We start from the raw sequence: 23,460 nt of genomic DNA on the forward strand, positions 1-23,460 counted from the left end.
CTTTGAGGAAGAGTCATCGTCCTCTTGGGATAAAGCCCCGAAATTAGACGCCGCAGTGGCCAAAGCGTGTAAAAAATCCTCGCTACCATTCGAAGATTTGGGCAACTTAAAAGACCCGTTAGATAGAAAGGCTGACGTTTTTCTTAAAGGGACCTGGGAAACAGCGGCAGGATCTCTAAGACCAGCAATTGCAGCCACTTGTACGGCTCGGTCACTAATGGTGTGGCTTGACCGGCTAGAAGACCAACTTAAGAGCAAAGTCCCTAGGAGTGAAATCCTGTCTTCCCTTCCTATAATTCAGGAGGCAGCAGCTTTCCTCTCAGACGCTTCGGCAGATTCGGTAAAATTAGCCGCAAGGTCCTCGGCTCTATCAAATGCAGCCCGCAGGGCTTTATGGATTAAATGTTGGCCGGGAGACTTACAGGCAAGGTCAAAATTATGCGGCATTCCCTGTGAAGGGACACATTTGTTTGGGCCTGTACTGGACGAATTATTAGAGAAAGCTGGTGATAATAAAAAACGGTTCCCCTTCCTGGGAAAACCCCCATATAGACGGGAATACAACAAAGGATGGTACAACCGTAGAAGATCATTTAGAGAAAGATCCAGGCGGGACAGTAACAGAAAAAGAGGTAGAGGCTATATCTTTGACACCTCTCGGGACTATAAAAAGCCTCAATGACTGCTGGACCAGGTGGGGGGAAGACTTTCAGCCTTCTTCCCTGCCTGGTTGAAAATTTCTAACAGCCCATGGATCCTCAGTGTCATCTCGGCTGGTCTAAGATTTGAATTTCAGACTTTTCCCTATAACAAATTTTGTATAACGCCCATCCGTTCTTCCTCCACAGAACAGCTGGCTCTAGAATCGGAGGTCCGAGATCTACAGCAAAAGGGTGTGCTGGTTAGAGTACCCACGGTACAGAAAGGTAAGGGGTTCTATTCCCCTCTCTTTCTGGTCAAAAAACCTGATGGATCTTTCCGTACAATCATTAATTTGAAAGGTCTGAATAAATTTCTACTGATTCCCTCCTTCAAAATGGAGTCGATAAAAACGGCAATAAAGCTCTTATTTTACAACTGCTTCATGGTTGTCTTGGACTTAAAAGACGCCTATTACCATATCCCAATACACACAGACCACCAACAATTTCTCAGAGTGGCAGTTTCAATTAATGGCTCTATAGAACACTTCCAGTACCGAGCACTTCCCTTTGGAGTCGCGGTCGCACCCCGGGTATTCACTAAAGTAATGGTGGAGGTCATGGCACACCTTCATGAGCAGGACATCTTAATAATACCCTATCTGGATGACCTGCTGATCGTTGGTCATTCGGAATCTCACTGTACTGACCAATTGGGGAAAGTAACATCAGTATTACAGGAATTGGGGTGGATAATTAATCTTAAAAAATCCCGGTTACAACCCTCTAGGATACAGGAGTTTTTGGGTCTGGTCATAGATTCTAGCATACAGGAATGCCGCCTTCCAGATACAAAAGTAGATAAGATTTCTCAATTGGTGATTAAAATAATTAACAACCCATCAATCTCGCTAAGAAGAGCAATGTCTCTTTTAGGGTCCCTTACATCGTGTATCCCGGCGGTTCTCTGGGCCCAATATCACACTAGGCTGCTGCAGTGGGACATATTACATAACACCCGTTGCTTGTCAGGACACCTGGACAGTATATTTTCACTATCTACTGAATCTATACAATCTTTATATTGGTGGACACTCACAACAAATTTACGTAGAGGGGTTCCCTGGACAAACGACGTGTCGCGAATAATAACTACAGATGCTAGAGCCAGGGGATGGGGAGCGCACATGGGAAATAGCTGCACTCAAGGACTGTGGTCCCAATCAGAACAGAACTTGACATCCAACTTAAAAGAGTTGTTAGCAGTGGAACGTGCCTTAAGTAGTTTCCTCACACATCTTCAGGGTAGACATGTCAGAGTGCTCTCAGATAACCAAGTGACTGTAGCCTATATTAATCACCAAGGGGGTACTCGATCAAATTCATTAATGAATGTTACGGATCATATTTTTCAGATGGCCGAAAAACACCTTCTGTCTCTCACGGCTCTCCACATAAAGGGGAAACTCAATGTCATGGCCGACTACTTAAGCCGCAACAAACTCGGTCAGGGAGACTGGAGCTTGAACCAGACTATCTTCAATCAGATTGTTCGCTTATGGGGGTGCCCAGACATAGACCTTTTCGCGAACAAGGAAAACAGGAAACTACACCGTTTCTGCTCCTTAAATCCCAGAGAAAACCCTTACGCAGTGGATGCTCTCCTAATTCCATGGCACTTCGATCTCGCTTATGTCTTTCCCCCTCTAAATTTAATACCATTAGTTCTGAGGAAGATACGGGAAGACAAGGCCCGGGTAATCATGATAGCCCCGTTCTGGCCTCGAAGATCATGGTTTCCTTGGCTGAGGAAAATGTCTATCTCTCAGCCGTGGATTCTCCCAGAAACATCGGATCTCCTCTCCCAGGGCCCAGTTCTCCATCCACGAGTCGCCAATTTACACCTAGCGGCGTGGAATTTGAGAGGTCACTATTAAGAGCAAAGGGGTTTTCTCAGGACCTTGTAAACACACTACTAAAAAGTAGAAAACCATCCACAACAAATATCTACGTTAGAATTTGGAAAAATTTTTTAGAGGTTTCAGGGTCACGTATTGACCAAAAAATCTGTGTCAAGAAAATTTTGGAATTTCTGCAAAAAGGGTTACAGATGGGATTGGCCACAAGCACTCTCAGAGTCCAAGTATCAGCTCTGGGGGCTCTGTATAATAATAAATTAGCCAATAATTACTGGATATCCAGATTTTTCAAGGCCGCGTCTAGGTCCAGACCTCTAATTAAACAAAAATTGGTTCCGTGGGACTTAAATCTTGTGCTTTCCGCTCTAATGGAAACACCATTTGAACCTATTGACACAGTGCCAATTAAAATCCTATCCTTCAAAACTGCCCTATTAGTCGCACTCACGTCCGCAAGAAGGGTTAGTGACCTGCAGGCTCTATCTAGACAGCTTCCTTACATGCAGGTTAGAGAAGACAGAGTTATCTTAAAACCTGATCCTCTTTACCTTCCGAAAGTAGCCTCAAAGTTCCATAGACTACAGGAAGTTGTTTTGCCTTCGTTTTGTTCTAACCCCACTAATGATAAAGAACGAAAATTCCATTTGCTAGATGTGAGAAGATGTCTTCTTAAATATATTTCGGTTACCGATGCGTGGAAGAAGGATAATTCCCTATTTGTATCCTTCCAGGGGGTTAGGAAAGGACTTAGGGTGTCCAAAAACACATTAGCTAGATGGATCAGGGAGGCGATTTCTCTGGCTTATTCAGCAGGTGGTGCACAGATCCCGGAGGGTATAAAAGCTCACTCCACTCGAGCCATGGCTACTTCCTGGGCAGAAAGATCGGAAGTATCGATTGAAGACATTTGTAAGGCGGCCACATGGTCTTCTCCGTCTACTTTTCTTAGGCACTATAGACTAGATTTGGGTAGCTCCTCAGATCTCACATTTGGGAGAAGGGTGCTTGAAGCAGTTATCCCTCCCTAGTCTCTTTTACTTCTCTGAAAGTCTCTCGTGGTGCTGTCATGGCGACTGAATAAATACGTAAGCTACTTACGGGTAGCGGTGTTTTTCAGGAGCCCATGACAGCACCCTTATATTCCCTACCCTCTTTTCTTGTTTGGGTCAGCACCTTCTTTACATTGGGTCCTAAGTTTTATTCACTGGGTGAATTGTACCATGTTTTAATGTTGATATGCTACTAACCTAGGAGATTCTCTCATGCTCTGTAAACCAACTGACGGAGGAGAGAGGTGCCGCCCTTTTATGTCTGAAGGTTTCCTGTCCCTGAAGGGCGGATCCCCTCTCGTGGTGCTGTCATGGGCTCCTGAAAAACACCGCTACCCGTAAGTAGCTTACGTATTTCCACAATGACACTGCCACTAAGATAGAAAAAATATCCAATAACACTATATTTTTAACCAGCCCCGAACTGACCCATCCCTCTGGCCATTTAGCCGCACACCATTGACCTTGAAAGTAAGCCCCAAAGCCGGAACTGCCAGCAGCTGCGTCAGTGTACAGATCAATGTCTGAGTTACAACACACCTCGTCCATTATCAAAGATCGCCCGTTATATTTTCCTATAAATGTGCCCTAGACTACCATATCTGCTTTGTTTTCAGCCAATAAACGGAACGTAATGATGAGGCGATTTCACACCCGCCCGTGCGCTGCTAATATTCTAGAAAAACTATAGCCATAGGCATGACTCGACATGCAATGTTTAAGCTGCCTAACAAGGACTGAACCTCCCTTAGCCTCAATTTTTTAAGTTTCAACAGCCCTACCTATTTCTGCCTTCACTGCCTTCAGTACCCCATTTTAATGTCCAGTAAAGGCTACATATACAGTTGTTAGCTGATATTAATAGCCTGGGAAGCTTCCTAGGTATTACCCCCTTCCCAGGTTATAAACATTGGCCCCCAGCCATCGGCTTTCCCTCTGCTGGTTAAGAAAAATGCGTGGGACGCCATGCCATTTTTTTCAGAAAAATAATCTTTTAATAATTAAAGAGCCCTGCTCTATGTAGCAGAAATGCTGACTTGCTATGAGTGCCGAAAGCTGTTCATAGCAATCCAGCAATGACAACCTCATGGGTCTGCTACAGACCCTGTGTTGTCATGCCAATCCATCTGTGACCCGCGGTCATGTGACACGGGCGCAGATTGTGCGCTGATTAACTGCGTGTGCATGTTAAATGTCGCTGTCAGAGTGTGACAGCAGTATTTAACATTAGTGATAAGCAAGCGTACTCGTTGTTTGGGTTTTCCCGAGCACTTGTTAGTTTTCGGAGATTTAGTTTTCATCACGGCAGCTGAATGATTTACAGCTATTAGCCAGCCTGAGTACATGTGGGGGTTGCCTGGTTGCTAGGTAATCTTCACATGTAATCAAGCTGGCTAATGGCTGTAAATCATGCTGCTGAGGCGATGAAAACTTAATCTCTGAGCAGTCATAAATACTCGGAGACCACCCGAGCATGCTCGGGAAAACCCGAGCATCGAGAACGCTCACTCATCACTATTTTACATGTTTTCAGCCGTGGTTGTAAAGGGCACATGTCAGCTGATCATCGCCGGAGCCCGCACCAAATGGGGAGGCGTCGGTTATGTCACGATATGGTATGAAATATCATAAGTTTAGTTTCTCTTGTCAGCCCAGGATGTGGGCTAAGAAACCCCCCCCTTCTCTTTTACTTCAGAGTTGAGCTGCCTTTCCACTGTGCATGGGGGAAAAGAGTTTTATTGACGAAAGGCATTTACGACCGGCATTTCCTGTAGTAGACAGTGCTCAGCTTTAACTGTTAGAGAAGATTCTAGAATCATGAAAGTCCTTTGTTCTGTTTTTGAAAGATATTAGGCAAACGATTTAAAATACGAACACAAAAATATATCGTCATAATCACACTCGGAGGATCTACCCATCCCTCGAGACACAGGTTTCTAGCTCCATCTGGTACAGAGGTAGGGATTTCTCTGTCAGTGTGCGTGACAGGTGGGACATGTTTGGTCTCACTGGAATGCCGGCGATGATACGAGATGAATAAGGGGTATGGTGCGATTATGATAGGTTCAGCAGCGGAATTACAAGTCTTAGAAAGATTTAGCTTATACTTAGTCAGAATGTAGAGAGAGGAGGGTCTGGGATAGCCAGCCTTTTTGGTGATGTCACCGACCTAAGCTATAACTGTTTTGGCCGGACTCCAGCAGTCAGTCTGCTGCTGGAAGAACATGTGGGTCTGACCTGAAGAGCTGTACCTCATGCATTGGGATTTTTGGGAGCCCCTCCCCCTAGCATGGTGTTTGCCTGAACTGATATGAACTAAGAACATGTGAGTTATCTTTTCTTCCTTTAATCCTTTTATTTTCATAATTACCTTGTACATATTTGCAATTGTCTCATTTATAACATCTTTGTAAAATATTTTGATAAACACTGCATAAACTTTATGGGTATATTATTTCATGCCAGTTATTTCTCCATGCTCTAAACCGTACCCTGTCTCTGAAGGGAATTACGCTACTGTTTGGGTTAGCTCCGGACCCCGTTTAATCGGAGCTGGTGGCGGCACTACCGTGTGCAGGCCTTTGGGTGACATTGCAGCGACTGTGGCTTGATAATTATTGTTCCTGCCTGAGTGGGAGTAGTTATCGCGTCGCTGCAGCGCGCCCAATAGCCAGTACATAGCAGGCAGCCTTTCTGGCGACTAATTACCCTAGGTGCAGTACCTAATCTGACCTGAGAGTAAGGGGGGCGCCAGAGAGCTGCAAGTGTTGAGTGAAACTGTAAGCGGGATACACAAATCCCTGCAGTTCATGGTATATTGAAGAGCAGTGGGATACCTAAAATAAGCCCCTGCTGTAAACTAAGAGGTCAATAGCCTCGTGTGTGTTTTTTCATCACATTGTGGCAGTGGAGGGATAACTAGGATAAGCCCCTGCACATGTGATAGCCGTCTGTTGGTTTAAAGTCACCCCAATCCATGACATATTGTGGGCAGCGGCTAAGGGATCTTGACAGTCACGGTGTGAATCATGACATATTGGTGGCAAGGCGGTGGGATATTAGAGCATTAGTGATTTGGTTTGAGCAATCATTCCTCTCACTAAAAACTTGCAGAAAGTTCTTGCGAGAACTCTGCGCAAATAAGTTTGGAGAAAGAACTCAGTGTTTATTAGTTGTGAGACAATTGTGTACTGGTAATTATCCCTTCCCTTTTTCTTCGTTTTTCTATCCTATCTTTTATTTGGCAACCATGGTTGTGCTGGGAGAAACCTTTTATAAGAAGCAGTCCAAGGACACTCTTATGGCCTTGTGCATGTCACAGCAGATTGACTGTACAAACAAAACCAAGGCTCAGATGGTCGCTGAACTGGTGCAATTTGAAGCAGACCAAGCCAGGCCACAGAGCCCAGAGGCCGCAGAAGCCGGCACAAGCGAACATGGTGCTGCAGCAGAGGTCCAACCACTGAATACGGGCCCTACTGGCAACCAAGGGGGCGCAGACCTCCTCCTGCAGCTGGCTCTGCAACAAGGCTCCGCAGATGACCTAGAGAGACGTCTGCAGCTGATCCAGCAATACCAGCGAGCCGAGCGCCAAGCCCAGCGAGAACATGCACTGGAGATGCTCCGGCAGGGGGGACGCCTTTCACCGCCCAGAGCCGTGAGCCCAGCAGCGCTCAGACACCAAAGCCCCGGCCCGACCACTTTCCTGTTATGGAAAAGGATGGGGACTTGGACACTTTTCTGCGGGCCTTTGAGAAAGCCTGCAGGCAGTACCAGCTGCCTACACCAGAATGGGCACGATACCTGACACCAGGGCTGAGAGGCAAAGCTCTGGAGGCGTTTGCTGCCCTCCCTCAAGAACAAGATGGTGACTATGAGGCCATCAAGCAGGCTCTCATAGCTAAGTACCAGCTTACACCCGAGGTGTACCGTAAAAAGTTTCGGACCCTCCAACGTGGCCCACACGACAGTTACAGTGATGTGGTGCATGGACTGGGGACCCACTTTGACCAGTGGACCCAAGGACTGTCAGTGACCACCTTTGCACAGCTGCGAGACCTGATGATCAAAGACCAGTTCTTCCATCTTTGCCCAACTGAGGTGCGACAGTTCGTGATGGACAGAGAACCCAAAGACGTGACGAAAGCAGCGCAGATTGCCGATGCCTATGAGGCCAACCGTAGATCGGAAGTGCGGAAGCCAGTCACCACCAGCTGGAGAGGGGGTAAGCCTGCAGCCAACGCCAGTACCCCTGCCAGCCAACCCACCAGAGGTCCTGTCCCCGTGGCCAACAGCACCAGACCTACCACCGAACTTCGCCAGTGTTACCACTGCAGGCAGACTGGACACCTCAGTCACCGATGTCCAGCCAAGCAGAAGAACCCCTCATCCCAGGCCCCAGGGCCTAATGCAGCAGTTCTTTTGGTGGGTGGTGTGGCTGGGAGGGGGTGTGATAACGTACAGCAGGTCATTGTGGGAGGTCATGTTGCTACAGGCCTCAAGGACACCGGGGCTGAACGAACCCTCATCCGACCCGAACTGGCGGCCCCTGAAGAAATCATTCCGGGGAAAACCCTAACTGTCACTGGGATTGGGGGCATCAGCTGTCCCTTACCGATGGCCCGGGTTTTTATTGATTGGGGTGCCGGGAGCGGGGTGAAGGAAGTGGGGCTGTCTGATAATTTGCCCACTGATGTTTTGTTGGGGACTGATTTGGGGAGGTTGTTTGCATACTACGTCATTGACACCCCTCCCCAATCTACTAATGAGGGTAAAATTAACCCTGGTGATGATGATGATGATGATGGGAAATCGCATGTGTTACCTGACCATGCTTTATCTTGTAATGTTGCATCTGATAACCATTTTTTCCCTAGGATTGATAGTGGAAAAGTTGTACCTGTGCCAACTGTATCTGATAATGATGTTTCTGTGAAAGTTGATGTGTCCATAGGTGCAGGAGTGCTCAGCCACGTCGCTCTGCGGAGTGAGACGGCTGAGGAACCCCTAGCAGGGGCAAGTGTCGGTGCTACCGGAAATGGGGAGATACATGGGAACCGTGAGGAAGGTGATGCCATGCAATTGACCAGTGCCACCGAGGAAGGTAACTGGCCCATAAGTAGCAATGCTCCTGAGGTAACGGGGGTGGATGGGGAGGTAGAGCCCATAGCAGCGTCGGCTGTTGGGTCTGTAGAAATCCCCGGGGAGACAGCCTACGTAGCTGCTGTCACCCGCAGTCAGAGTGCCCGGAACGCAGATAACTGTTTGCCTCCCGGACCCTCCTCAGTCATCAGTGTGACTGAACCAGAGGTGGACCCAGAGCAGGTCCCAGAGGGCTCCCGTGGGGAAGGGACCCTGACATCGCTTCTGGCTTCCCCTAGCCAGGAGTTTCAGGCCGCTCTGCACACAGATGCGAGCCTAGAGAGTTTGAGACAACTCGCCGGGACGTCATTCTCCGAGACTGATAAGGAGAAGGTGTTCTGGGAAGGAGGAAGGTTGTATCGGGAGACAGTACCCGGAGAATCACAAAAGGAGTGGTTGAGGGAAAGACAGCTGGTCGTCCCACAGCAATTCCGGGGTGAGTTGTTGCGGATTGCCCATGAGATCCCGCTAGCTGGACACTTGGGGATCAGCAAAACTAAGGCCCGGCTGTCTCAACACTTCTATTGGCCTAAGATGGGGACAGATGTGTCAAACTACTGCCGCTCCTGTGTCACCTGTCAAAGAGTGGGGAAGGCGGGGCCTGCTCTTAAGGCTCCCATGATCCCTTTGCCAGTGATAGAGGAGCCTTTCCAGAGGATTGCGGTGGACATTGTGGGCCCGCTGGCCGTCTCCAGCAGCTCTGGAAAGCGATATATTCTTACTGTGGTAGACTACGCTACCCGGTACCCAGAGGCAGTAGCTCTGTCGTCAACTAGGGCGGATAAGGTGGCGGATGCCCTGTTGGCCATCTTTTCACGGGTAGGATTTCCCAGGGAAATGCTTACTGATCGAGGGACCCAATTTATGTCTCACCTAATGGAGGCTCTCTGTAAGAAAATGCAGGTGAAGCACCTGGTATCGAGTGCGTATCACCCACAGACCAATGGCTTGTGCGAACGCTTCAATGGTACCCTCAAACAGATGCTACGCATGCTGGTTGAGACACAAGGGCGTGACTGGGAGCGGTACCTCCCACACCTGCTATTCGCTTACCGAGAGGTTCCGCAGGCCTCGACGGGGTTCTTCCCCTTCGAGCTCCTGTACGGCAGGCGAGTCCGGGGACCCCTTGGGTTGGTAAGAGAATCCTGGGAAGAGGAGCCGAACCCTTTTGAAGTGTCCATAGTGGAGTATGTCATGCGCTTCCGTGACAAGATGCAGACCTTGACGCAGTTGGTGCATGACAACATGACGCAGGCTCAGGCTGATCAGAAGCACTGGTACGACCAGAACGCCCGGGAGCGGACCTACCACGTGGGTCAAAAGGTGTGGGTGCTGGTTCCTGTACCAACGGATAAGCTTCAGGCAGCCTGGGAGGGCCCGTACGTCGTCCACCAACAGCTCAACCCGGTCACCTATGTGGTCACGCTTGACCACACTCGGGGTAGGCGAAAGGCCTTTCACGTCAACATGATGAAGGCTCATCACGAACGTGAACCTTTCGTCCTACCGGTCTGCAGCGCACCCGAAGACGGGGAGGAAGACGCCCTCCTGGACATGCTGGCCCAAGCCAAGGCCCGTGGGTCCATTGAGGACGTGGAGGTAAGCGCCTCGCTAGATGAACCACAGCGGTTGCAGTTGCAAACCACACTGGAACCCTTCCAGGTCGTGTTCTCCAACCGGCCTGGAAGGACTGAGTTAGCGGTCCACGAGGTGGACACCGGGAATCACGCCCCACTACGGCGAACACCCTATCGAATCTCTGACCAGGTGCAGCAGATTATGCGCCAGGAGATCGATGAGATGTTACAGCTGGGGGTGATTCGACGGTCAAAGAGCGCGTGGGCCTCACCTGTAGTTCTCGTGCCAAAGAAGGACCGGACCACCCGGTTCTGCGTGGACTACAGGGGGCTCAACGCCATTACAGCCTCTGACGCGCACCCAATGCCGCGCATCGAGGAGCTGCTTGAGAAGTTAGCTGGCGCAGAATACCTGACAATAATTGATCTGAGTCGCGGATACTGGCAGATTCCCTTGAGCCCCGAGGCGCAGGAGAAGTCCGCCTTTATCACACCCTTTGGACTGTACGAGTCCACGGTCATGCCCTTCGGCATGAAGAATGCCCCTGCCACTTTCCAGCGGATGGTCAATCTCCTGCTTCAGGGACTGGAGAAGTACGCCGTGGCGTACTTAGATGACATTGCCATCTTCAGTCCCTCCTGGGATGAACACCTGCAGCATCTCGAGGAGGTGCTCAGGCGAATTCACCAAGCAGGCCTGACTATCAAGCCGGGAAAGTGGCAGATGGGCATGAGGGAGGTTCACTACCTGGGACACCGGGTAGGTGGAAACACCCTAAAGCCAGAGCCTGACAAAGTGGGCGTGATCGTGAACTGGCCCACTCCCAGGAACAAGAAACAGGTGATGTCCTTCCTGGGCACTGCAGTGTACTATAGGTGCTTCGTGCAGCACTATAGTAGCCTGGCAAAACCTTTGGCGGACCTCACCAGGAAGAAGCTACCCCACATCGTCAACTGGACAGATGGCTGTGAGGGGGCCTTCCAGGCGTTTAAGACAGCACTGTGCAACGCCCCTGTGTTGAAAGCAGTCGACAGCAGTCGACCGTTCTTGGTACAGACCGACGCCAGCGAGTTTGGCCTTGGTGCTGTGCTCAGCCAGGTTGACTCGGAGGACCAAGAGCACCCCGTGTTGTACCTGAGCCGGAAACTTTTGCCGAGGGAAGTGGCCTACTCCACCATTGAGAAGGAGTGCCTGGCCATAGTCTGGGCCCTGCAGCGCTTGCAGCCCTACTTGTACGGTCGCACCTTCACGGTGGTGACCGACCACAACCCTCTGCGCTGGCTAAGCACCATGTGTGGAACCAATGGCAGGTTGCTACGCTGGAGCCTTGCCCTTCAGCAATTTGACTTCACCATTAAACACAAAGCGGGCAAGGAGCATGGGAATGCAGATGGACTCTCCCGCCAGGGTGAACCCACGGAGGTGCGCATGGAGGCATACCAAGAGGTTCTGCCGCCGTAGCGCACGCCAAAAGGGGGAGGTGTCACGATATGGTATGAAATATCATAAGTTTAGTTTCTCTTGTCAGCCCAGGATGTGGGCTAAGAAACCCCCCCTTCTCTTTTACTTCAGAGTTGAGCTGCCTTTCCACTGTGCATGGGGGAAAAGAGTTTTATTGACGAAAGGCATTTACGACCGGCATTTCCTGTAGTAGACAGTGCTCAGCTTTAACTGTTAGAGAAGATTCTAGAATCATGAAAGTCCTTTGTTCTGTTTTTGAAAGATATTAGGCAAACGATTTAAAATACGAACACAAAAATATATCGTCATAATCACACTCGGAGGATCTACCCATCCCTCGAGACACAGGTTTCTAGCTCCATCTGGTACAGAGGTAGGGATTTCTCTGTCAGTGTGCGTGACAGGTGGGACATGTTTGGTCTCACTGGAATGCCGGCGATGATACGAGATGAATGAGGGGTATGGTGCGATTATGATAGGTTCAGCAGCGGAATTACAAGTCTTAGAAAGATTTAGCTTATACTTAGTCAGAATGTAGAGAGAGGAGGGTCTGGGATAGCCAGCCTTTTTGGTGATGTCACCGACCTAAGCTATAACTGTTTTGGCCGGACTCCAGCAGTCAGTCTGCTGCTGGAAGAACATGTGGGTCTGACCTGAAGAGCTGTACCTCATGCATTGGGATTTTTGGGAGCCCCTCCCCCTAGCATGGTGTTTGCCTGAACTGATATGAACTAAGAACATGTGAGTTATCTTTTCTTCCTTTAATCCTTTTATTTTCATAATTACCTTGTACATATTTGCAATTGTCTCATTTATAACATCTTTGTAAAATATTTTGATAAACACTGCATAAACTTTATGGGTATATTATTTCATGCCAGTTATTTCTCCATGCTCTAAACCGTACCCTGTCTCTGAAGGGAATTACGCTACTGTTTGGGTTAGCTCCGGACCCCGTTTAATCGGAGCTGGTGGCGGCACTACCGTGTGCAGGCCTTTGGGTGACATTGCAGCGACTGTGGCTTGATAATTATTGTTCCTGCCTGAGTGGGAGTAGTTATCGCGTCGCTGCAGCGCGCCCAATAGCCAGTACATAGCAGGCAGCCTTTCTGGCGACTAATTACCCTAGGTGCAGTACCTAATCTGACCTGAGAGTAAGGGGGGCGCCAGAGAGCTGCAAGTGTTGAGTGAAACTGTAAGCGGGATACACAAATCCCTGCAGTTCATGGTATATTGAAGAGCAGTGGGATACCTAAAATAAGCCCCTGCTGTAAACTAAGAGGTCAATAGCCTCGTGTGTGTTTTTTCATCACATTGTGGCAGTGGAGGGATAACTAGGATAAGCCTCTGCACATGTGATAGCCGTCTGTTGGTTTAAAGTCACCCCAATCCGTGACATATTGTGGGCAGCGGCTAAGGGATCTTGACAGTCACGGTGTGAATCGTGACAGGTTATATCAGTCATTGGACGTTAAGAGGTTAAAGGGAGATATTTACTTTACGTTCCCTTTTTGTAAAAAGATATTCACATGTGAACATACCAACACAGCCCCTTTGATGTGTGCACCGTAGAAGTCTATGGATACTGTAGAAGTACGTGTCTGCATATGTATTTTATGCACAATCATCTTTCCTGGTATAGGCAGAACATGCGTGCAAGGCTGTTCCCACAATATAACAGGTGAACTCTAGTACGTGGATGAGCGTAATAAATTGCAGTAAGGAAGGCAGTTTAGTATGTAGTGGATAGTATATTGTGTCTATAAAGACAGGTTTTCTCATTTCAATTACCGTAACCTTTATTGTCCTTTTTTCTTTTCCCCTTGTTTTGTGTCAAATTTTGGTAGATAAAAATAGTGGAAAGTCCTACTGTAATGCTTACAGGAGAAGCATCAGATCCTAATGCTAAGAAAGTGAGGTTGGAACTAAAGGAGAGAAGAGAAAAGAAACAGAAAGTGGATGAGGATGAAATTCAGAAAATGCAGTAAGTGGTTTTGTGAAGATGAGTGAAGTCTTCAGACCTTGCACAGTTCAGTGATGCTTAGATTTGTTGCACTTTTACTTACATTCATTCACTTTTCCTTTATGAAGAATTTTGGTGTCCTCTTTCTCAGAAGAACAGCTAAATCGCTATGAGATGTACCGACGGTCTGCATTCCCCAAAGCTGCCATTAAAAGGGTAAAATAGAACTCTTGACTACTGGACATTGTTACATAATGCATCAACATTCTTTCACATCCTAAATACTTTAACCCCTTACCAACACATGACCTACTGGTACGTTATATGTCAGCTCCCTGATTTTGATACTGATTTTGATTCATCCATTATGTGCCTCTATCAGGATGTTATCAGGCTCTAACAGAAAAATTTAACACGCGCAGGCAGGAGAGTATGTCATTTCATGTACCCATCGGTGCGCACATGATATGCGCCCTGGGCAGCCGAGGGTCTCCTGTCATTAGTATACTCTTGTGAAAGCTAGTGTTCATAGGAGTTTGTGATTTTCACTATACATAGCAGTGCATCAGTGCGATAGTACAAGCAATCAGATGATCGCAGCTTCAAGTCCACTAAAGAGACTAACAAATTAAATGTTTAATTTAAAGTCTAATCTATCAAAATATAAAATAAATTAATCTGATCGGAAAACAGCAGAACAAGAAAAAAATCAAAACTCCACAATTACCGTAGTTTTTTTTGCCACTGCAATATTGCAGTAAAATGGAATAATAGGCGATCAAAACATCTACCCCAAAATGGGTATCAGTAAAACATCAGCACAGTGCTCAAAAAATAAGCCGTCACCCAGTCCAATATTTTAAAACATTAGGTGTCTTGGGAAAATGGCGACAAAAGCAAAATTATAATTTTGTTCAAATTTCCAAATTATTTCTTTAAAAAAGTTTGGTATCTATGTAATTGTACTGACCTAGAAAATCATATTGTCAGGTATGTTTTACCATATAGTGAACATGCTAAATAAAAAAATAAAAAAACTCAACAGTTGTCGAATAACAAAAAAAGTGTAATTTCAATACACTTGGATTTTTTTCCTGCTTCCCAGTGCGTCACATGATAAAATGAATGGGGTAATTCAAAAGTACAACTTGTCCTGCATTAAAAAAAAATAAATGAAAAGCTTGCATGGCTTTGTGGACTGAAAATTTAAAAATCCATGGCTCTTTGAAGAAGGGGAGGGAATGATGAAAACGAGAAAACAGAAAAATCCCCGTCGGAAAGGGGTTAAAGAGAACCTGTCGAACTTCTATGCCCACTCACCCCCAACCATTTATATGACTATTTAGACCTTTTAACCCCTTTACCCCCATCGGTGGTTTGCATGTTAATTACCGAGCCAATTTTTACAATTCTGACCACTGTCCCTTTATGAGGTTATAACTCTGGAACGCTTCAACGGATCCTGATGATTCTGAGATTGTTTTCTTGTGACATATTGTACTTCATGTTAGTGGTAAAATTTCCTCGATATTACTTGCTTTTATTTGTGAAAAAAATGGAAATTTGGCGATAATTTTGAAAATTTCGCAATTTCTCCTTCGCCTCATTGGGGGACACAGGACTGTGGGTGTATGCTTCTGCCGCCAGGAGGCTGACACTAAGTAAACTTTAAAAAAAAAAAAAAAAGGTAGCTCCTCCTCCGTCGTATACACCCTGACACTGGCTACCGGAGAATCCAGTTTATGCTTAGTGTCTCAAGGAGGCACACCTCTGGGTCCTGGATCCTTTGGACCCTATTTTTTCATCTCTACATCTATGGATTGAGGGGGCGACGGACCCTTTTGAGGGTCCAATCTCCCCAAACCAACAACGGACAAGCACGTGTGAGTTCCTCCACGTATCTTTCCCCGCGACATGGGATCCCTCACCGGACTTAGCCCTGACCACCCTGAGGTATTTAGACCCAAGGCTGTACAGGTGCCCTTAGATGTCCGTGTGTTCCCCCCTGATTCCTACAGCCTGCTCTGCTGGGGTGGTGGACGGTCCCTCTCCTTATCCTGGACAGATAATGGAGATAGGGCTCCTGCACCGTCATTTGCTTCCCCCTCGCTGGATACACTGGAGGGGAAAGGGGGGCTCCTGGCGTGGAAAACGGATTCGCACACAATGCATCTTTTTGAGGCTGTTTTACCTGTCCTCCGGGAGTGTGGTGTCGCCGGTTCTATCGGCAGTGCGGTGCCGCTTTCTCTGCTCTGCGGCAGTGTGGTGCCGCCGGTGCCATTTCTGTCTCAGCGGCCAGCGCTGCGGCCGGCGCCGCTATCTTCTAGAGGCTTCAGGCTCTGCCTGGCCTCCTGCAGGTGTGGGGCAACTTCCTGGATAGTCCTGGGCCCGAACTTCCACCCAGCAGACCGCGCTGTGAGGCCCCGCCCCCTCAAGCGCGTCCCTTCCGGTTCCGCCTTTCCTCTCACAGAATTGAGATGAGAAGGGAAAAATTGAGGCCCCGGCTTCGGGCCTACTGCAGGCCTCATCGCTTCATGGCGGTCCCTCCCCCTGAGGCCGGCTGGGGATAAAAGGTAACTCATTTGGCTCCGCATCATGCTTTCAGGATCCATCACTGTAATCTTGGGGACACAGGACTGGGGTAGGTGCTTCTCCCTCCTGCTGACAGAAGCATTATATATATATATTTTTTTTCCCCCAGTCTCCTGTCCCTGGGTATAGCATTTACGGATCACTATGTCTAGAGGGGTTAAAACTCACACGGTCCTATTTACCGGTTGTGTAGCTTGTCATGCCCCATTTCCGCACGCCCAGAGTAATCGCCTCTGCGAGGTCTGCAACTCTGAACGCGCCCAGGAGCCCCCCCCCCCCGCCAGCTCCCCAGCAATCTCTCTGACTCCTGCTCCTCCAGCAAAGACTGGTGTAGATCCGCCGGAATGGGTTACGTCCTTGTCGCAATCCATGGCATCTCTTACCGAAGCAATCAAATCCCTTCAGACCCCGGCGGTCAGGGTCAGCAGTCCTTCTGTCTCGGAGAGGGCCTCGGGGTCTCAGGAGCCTTCGGCCTGCAGGGGCCGCGCACGTACTAGACTGACGCGTGGAAAACTGATTCGCACAGCGTCGCCCAGACCCTCAGGTGCTTCTGCATCCTGGAGTTCCGTATCACGTTCTCCTTCTCCTGCAGAAAGCGGGGAAGTTGAGACTAACTATGAGTCAGAAGGGTTCCTTAATTTTGACTTTTCAATGCAAAAGTGGCTGGATTTGAGATCGAACGCCATGTCGCGTTTGGAGAGCCTCTGATGTGCCTAAACAGTGTAAACCCCCCATAAGTGACCCCATATTGGAAACTAGACCCCCCAAGGAACTTATCTAGTTGTGTTGTGAGAACTTTGAACCCCCAAGTTTTTCACTACAGTTTATAATGCAGAGCCGTAAAAATAAAAATATCCTTTTTTTTTCCCCACAAAAATGATTTTTAGTCTCCAGTTTGTATTTTCCCAAGGGTAACAGAGGAGAAATTGGAGCGCAAAAGTTGTTGACCAATTTGTCCTGAGTACTCTGATACCCCTTATGTGGGTGGGGGGACCATCGTTTGGGCGCATGGGAGAGCTCGGAAGGGAAGGAGCGCCGTTTGGAATTCAGACTTAGATGGAATGGTCTGCCGGCGTCACATTGCATTTGCAAAGTCCCTGACGTACCTAAACAGTAGAAATCCCCCATAAGTGACCCCATATTGGAAACTAGACCCCCCAAGGAACTTATCTAGTTGTGTTATGAGAACTTTGAACCCCCAAGTGTTTCACTACAGTTTATAACGCAGAGCCTTGAAAATAAAAAATCTTTTTTTTTTTCCACAAAAATGAATTTTAGCCCCCAGTTTTGTATTTTCCCAAGGGTGAAAGGAGAAATTGGACAGTAAAAGTTGTTGTCCAATTTTGTCCTGAGTACGCCGATACCCCATATGTGGGGTAAACCACTGTTTTGGCGCATGGCAGAGCTCGGAAGGGAAGGAGCACTGTTTTACTTTTTCAGCGCAGAATTGGCTGGAATTGATATCGGATGCCATGTCGCATTTGGAGAGCCGCTGATGTGCCTAAACAGTGGAAACCCCTCAATTCTAACTTCAACCCTAACCCGAACATTCCCCTAAACTCGACCCTAACATAACCCTAACCACACCCCTAACGTGAACACGCCCCTAACCTGAACACACCCCTAAACCTAATCCCAACCATACCTCTAACCACACCTCTAACCCCAGCACACCTCGAACCCTAATCTCAACCCTAACCACACCCCTAACCCTGACAAAACCCTAAACGTAATCCAAACCCTAACCGCATCGCTTGCCCCAACCCTAACCTTAGCCGCAACCCTAACCCTAATGGGAAAATAGAAATAAATACTTTTTTTAATTTTATTATTTCTCCCTAACTAAAGGGGTGATGAAGGGGAGTTTGATTTACTAATTTATAGCCAGTTTTTTAGCGGGTTTTTGTTTGGCAGCTGTCACACGCTAAGACTCTTTATTGCAAAAAATAGTTTTTGCATCACCACATTTTCAGAGTGATAATTTTTCCATATTTTGATCCGCAGAGTCATGTGAGGTCTTGATTTTTGCGGGACGAGTTGACATTTTTATTGGTACCATTTTTGGGCACATGACATTTTTTGATCGCTTTTTATTCCGATTTTTGGGAGGCAGAATGAACAAAAACCAGCAATTCATTAAATTCTTTTGAGTGGGGCGTTTATACCGTTCCACGTGTGGTAAAATTGATAAAGCAGTTTATTCTTTGGGTTAGCACGATTACAGCAATATCTCATTTATATCATTTTTTTATGTTTTGGCGCTTTTATACAATAAAAACTATTTTATATAAAAAAAATAATTGTTTTTGCATAGCTTTATTCTGAGGGCTATAACTTTAATTTTTTGCTGATGACACTGTATGGCGGCTTGTTTTTTCCAAGACAAGATGATGATTTCAGCGGTATCATGTTTATTTATATCCGTCTTTTTGATCGCGTGTTGTTCCACTATTTGTTTGGCGATATGATGATAAAGCATTGTTTTTTGCCTCGTTTTTTATTAAAAAAATTTTTACAGTGTTCACTGAGGGGGGTTAACTAGTGGGACAGTTTTATAGGTCGGGTCGTTACGGACGCGGCGATACTAAATATGTGTACTTATTTTTTTTTGCTCAAAGAAATGTATTTATTGGAACAATATATATATTTTTTTTTTCTTTATTTAGGAATTTGTAAAAGATCTTTTTACACATGATATTTTTTTTTTTTTTACATTTTTACTTAGTCCCAGGGTCGGACATCACTATATATTGTCAGATCGCTGATCTGACACTGTGCACAGCACTGTCAGATCAGCGATGTGACAGGCAGTGCTGCAGGCTTGCCAGAACCTGCTCTTAGCAGGCGCCGGCAAGCCACCTTCCTGCAGAACCCGGAAGGAGCCCCGTGGCCATCTTGGATCCGGTACCTGCAGGGAGGAGGTCGGAGACCCTCTGAACAACGTGATCACATTGCGCTGTTCCGAGGGTCTCAGGGAAGCACGCAGGGAGTCCCCTCCCTGCGTGATGCTTCCCTATGCCGCCGGAACACTGCGATCATGTTTGATCGCATTGTTTCAGGGGTTAATGTGTCGGGACCGGTCTGTGACCACTCCTGGCACCTAGTGCCGGATGTCAGCTGTGATAATCAGCAGACACCCGGTTTGCGCTCCCCCCGTGAGCGCGGCTGATCGCTTATGACGTACTATTCCATCCATGGGAATTAGGGCCTGGGTCACATGGACGGAATAGTCCATCTGATGGCAGAAAGGGGTTAAAGTTCCCACAATGTGTATTTGGTACGTATTTTTGCTGCACAAAAAACAAAGCATATTACATTTTAGCAAAGTAGTGGCATGCAAAAAAAATTGCACGTAAAAAAATGCAAGTAATCTAATTTACTATAGTGATGCAGATTATCTGCAACACCGAATACTCATCATGGGAACGAAGTATAAAAGGTAAGACCATTAATCTATTTATGACCATTAATCTATTTATGACCATTAAAGCACACGTCGTTTTGTAGTTCAAATTCTTATGTCTGGATGTTTATTGGGGCATGAATTCAGCAACATAAACATTCAACATATAATTGGGAAGTTTTACCCACTTCTTACTTCCTTTGTCATGCCAAGATTATACATTTTTGGTTGGTGACATGCACCATTAGAACATCCCTAGTAAGTAAATTAGTTCTCCCTTTGGAAACTTTAATTTTCCAAATATATAACTAAAAGCCAAATACAGATTCTAGGGCTGTTTCATTGCAAAATTGTCTCAGCCCCACAGACCTCTCTGGATGTAAATGGGTCCCATCTTATTCGGCAAGCTATAGGATACATGGAGCGTGCCGGCTTGTTCACCGTGCGCGCAGCTCATGTGTTCTGGTTTCACATAATTGTTTTCTTGTGTCCACAAGACTGGGGAGGCCTCCACCCCTCTTTTTTTGAGCTGTGCGCACAGGAGCCGTTCTGTCCAGCGTGTCCACATGGACATTCCTTTTCTGAATCCTGCTCATACAGGTATTGTACATATGACCAGGTTTTAAATACATCAGATAGGGATTACATACATTAGCTAGGACTGCTCTGATATCTGATACCTTGACGTTTGGTAGAGCGGCTTAATATACATTTTTTGCAAAAAACGTATCAACCAAATACCCTGTTTTTTTCCATCTTTTTACCAGCACTTGCTGTCTACTGTGATATTTTTGCAGCAGAGTGTTTTTGGTTTTACTGTGCTTTTTTGTGTTTTCAAGTCTCTTGGTGGTGTGAACATGTCTCTACGGGCTTGTTCACCGTGCGCGCAGTTCATGTGTTCTGGTTTCACATTTTATGTGGCGAGGTTGGTGTATGTGGTGAAATGTGTGATGAGGATGGTATATGTGTTCATACACGTGGTATTGTGTGGCGCATTTTGTTTGTGTGTTCATATAACCGTGTGTGGTGAGTATCCCATGTCGAGGCCCCACCTTGGCAACTGTACGGTATATACTGTTTAGCGCCATCGCTCTCATTCTTTAAGTCCCCCTTGTTCACATCTGGCAGCTGTCAATTTGCCTCCAACACTTTTCCCTTCACTATTTCCCCATTATGTAGATGGGGGCAAAATTGTTTGGTGAATTGGAACGCACGGGGTAAAAATTTCGCCTCACAACATAGCCTATGACGCTCTAGGGGTCCAGACGTCTGACTGTGCAACATTTTGTGGCTGTAGAGGCGACGGGGCAGTTGCCAATCCCGGACACACACACACACACACACACACACACACACACACACACACACACACACACACACACACACACACACACACACACACACACACACACACACTAGATTTACCCATAATCTACATAATCTATCTTTTTTTTGCCAGTTTATTTTTTCTCACTGCTCTTTTTTTTTATACAGCTTATTCAGTCCATTACTGGCTGCTCTGTATCCCAGAATGTTGTCATTGCCATGTCTGGTATTGCCAAAGTTTTTGTGGGAGAGGTTGTAGAAGAAGGTAAGCTCGTATCATTTGTCTTTTTTGTCTACTAAGGATTTGTTTCATGAAAAATTGTTTATACTGTGAAAATGGAGGATTCCCACATCTCTATGGCACTCTGTACACAGATATTTTAGAACACTGTTGTATGATACATTAAACCCCTGCATATACAACTCTGGCAAAAATTAAGAGACCACTGCACAGTTTTATAAAAATAAGCTTCTCTACATGTCTGACAGCCATTCCATTCCAGTGTCCGTTGAATTCCAACCAGAGTACACCTTATTCTACTTAATATGCTTCTGATTAGGTGATCACCTGACCAAATCTTATTTAACGAAGAAAAGTATAAAAAACACTGCTGTGATGTACACCAGAGGTGTCAAACTGCATTCCTCGAGGGCCGCAAACAGGTCATGTTTTCAGGATTTCCTTGTATTGCACAGGTGATAATTTAATCACCTGCACAGAATGATTCCAGCACCTTCTGAAATGCTAAGGAAATCTTGAAAACACTCATGGTTTGAGGCCCTTGAGGAATGCAGTTTGACACCCCTGGTGTACACAATCCTCTTGCAATAGGCAAGCTGGATGGCAAAACAGGTGCTAGTAATATCCCAAAAGTAATAGGAATGAAAAAATAACTTTTAACCATGCCAAAGGAGTTGAACAGAAAAGTCTTAAGTGAGGAAAAGAAGGGCTCAATTCTGTCTTTACTAGCAGAGGGACACAGTGAACGTCATGTTGCCTCCATCCTTAAAATTTCTAAGATGGCAATCCATTACAACAAGGTGAAGCAGCAGATATTGGGGACAACAAAGCTACAGACCGGCAGAGGGCGAAAACGACTCTCCACTGACTGGGATGACTGTCATCTTATTTGAATGTCACTCATTTCACTTCGAATGTCACTCCATTTTCTCATTTTTACAACACCATTTTTTAGGGACCACATCACATTTGAAGTCATTTTGAGGGGTCTATATGATAGAAAATAACCAAGTGTGACACCATTCTAAAAACTGCACCCTCAATGTGCTCAAAACCACATTCAAAAAGTTTATTAACCCTTCAGGTGTTTTACATGAATTTTTGGAATGTTTAAAAAAAATGAACATTTAACTTTTTTTTCACCAAAAATTTACTTCAGCTACAATTTGTTTTATTTTACCAAGGGTAACAGGAGAAAATGGACCCCAAAAGTTGTTGTACGATGATACCCCATATGTGGGGGTAAACCACTGTTTGGGCGCATTGCAGAGCTCGGAAGGGAAGGAGCGCCGTTTGACTTTTCAATGCAAAATTGACTGGAATTGAGATGGGACACCATGTCACGTTTGGAGAGCCCCTGATGGGCCTAAACATTGAAACCACCCACAAGTGACACCATTTTGGAAAGTAGACCCCTAAGGAACTCTTCTAGATGTGTTGTGAGAACTTTGAATCCCCAAGTGTTTCACTACAGTTTAGAACGCCGAGCCGTGAAAATAAAAAATCATTTTTTCCATTACATCCCTCAGGACAGCACCATGCAGGACGTCCTTCCTTGACCTATAGCGGGACAGGATCATAGAGAGGTTAAAAGGACCCTCCACCCTCCAGTGTTTTTCCTGTCCCTACAGGGATGGATGTATGAGAAGTTGCTCCTAGAGCGAAGATAGCCTGTGGATTCTCTTCCCCCTGTCAAGTGGTCCGTAGCCGACACCTCACTGGGTAGAGGTCCCTCAGCTATCAGTGCTGTACCAGATGGACTCAGAGTTTGGGGGTCTCAACCTTCCCTTTTCCTGGTCAGACGGACCGTGGCCGACTCCTCTTTGAGAGGTTCCTCAGCCAACAGTCAGCCTGTGCAATGGGCTTAGGGGGAACGTGCGGCAGGTCCAATCCTTCCCCCTGTCAAGTAGCCCAGGGTGGAAACTCCCCGGTGGGGAGTCCCTCAGCCCCAGAGACCAGTGGAGCGGACGGGCTCCTGGGTAGAGCCGCTTCCTCCCGGTCGGGGCTCTCGGCTCGAACACTTACCGGCAAAACACCGCTACTTCCGAAAGTCGTGTGGTGAAGGCCATTGCGCTTCCGGTGACGTCAGAACGGGGCGCCGGCACATAGGATCGGTGTGCATTCCACAATGGAACACGGAAGGGG

At 46.8% G+C, this 23,460-nt stretch overlaps 1 protein-coding gene across 1 annotated transcript in view; it reads left to right on the forward strand.

Annotated features, from left to right (window-relative positions):
* TAF11 (TATA-box binding protein associated factor 11) overlaps positions 1–23,460 on the forward strand; it is a 206,046-nt gene that overhangs the window by 176,122 nt on the left and 6,464 nt on the right. The window contains exons 2-4 of the mRNA XM_077295535.1: positions 13,638–13,774; positions 13,882–13,969; positions 21,243–21,339. Of these exons, the coding sequence (XP_077151650.1) occupies positions 13,638–13,774; positions 13,882–13,969; positions 21,243–21,339 (322 nt within the window). The remainder of the gene's footprint in view (positions 1–13,637; positions 13,775–13,881; positions 13,970–21,242; positions 21,340–23,460) is intronic.

This window comes from Ranitomeya variabilis, chromosome 3 (assembly GCF_051348905.1).
Source record: "Ranitomeya variabilis isolate aRanVar5 chromosome 3, aRanVar5.hap1, whole genome shotgun sequence".
Taxonomy (NCBI): Eukaryota; Metazoa; Chordata; class Amphibia; order Anura; family Dendrobatidae; genus Ranitomeya; species Ranitomeya variabilis.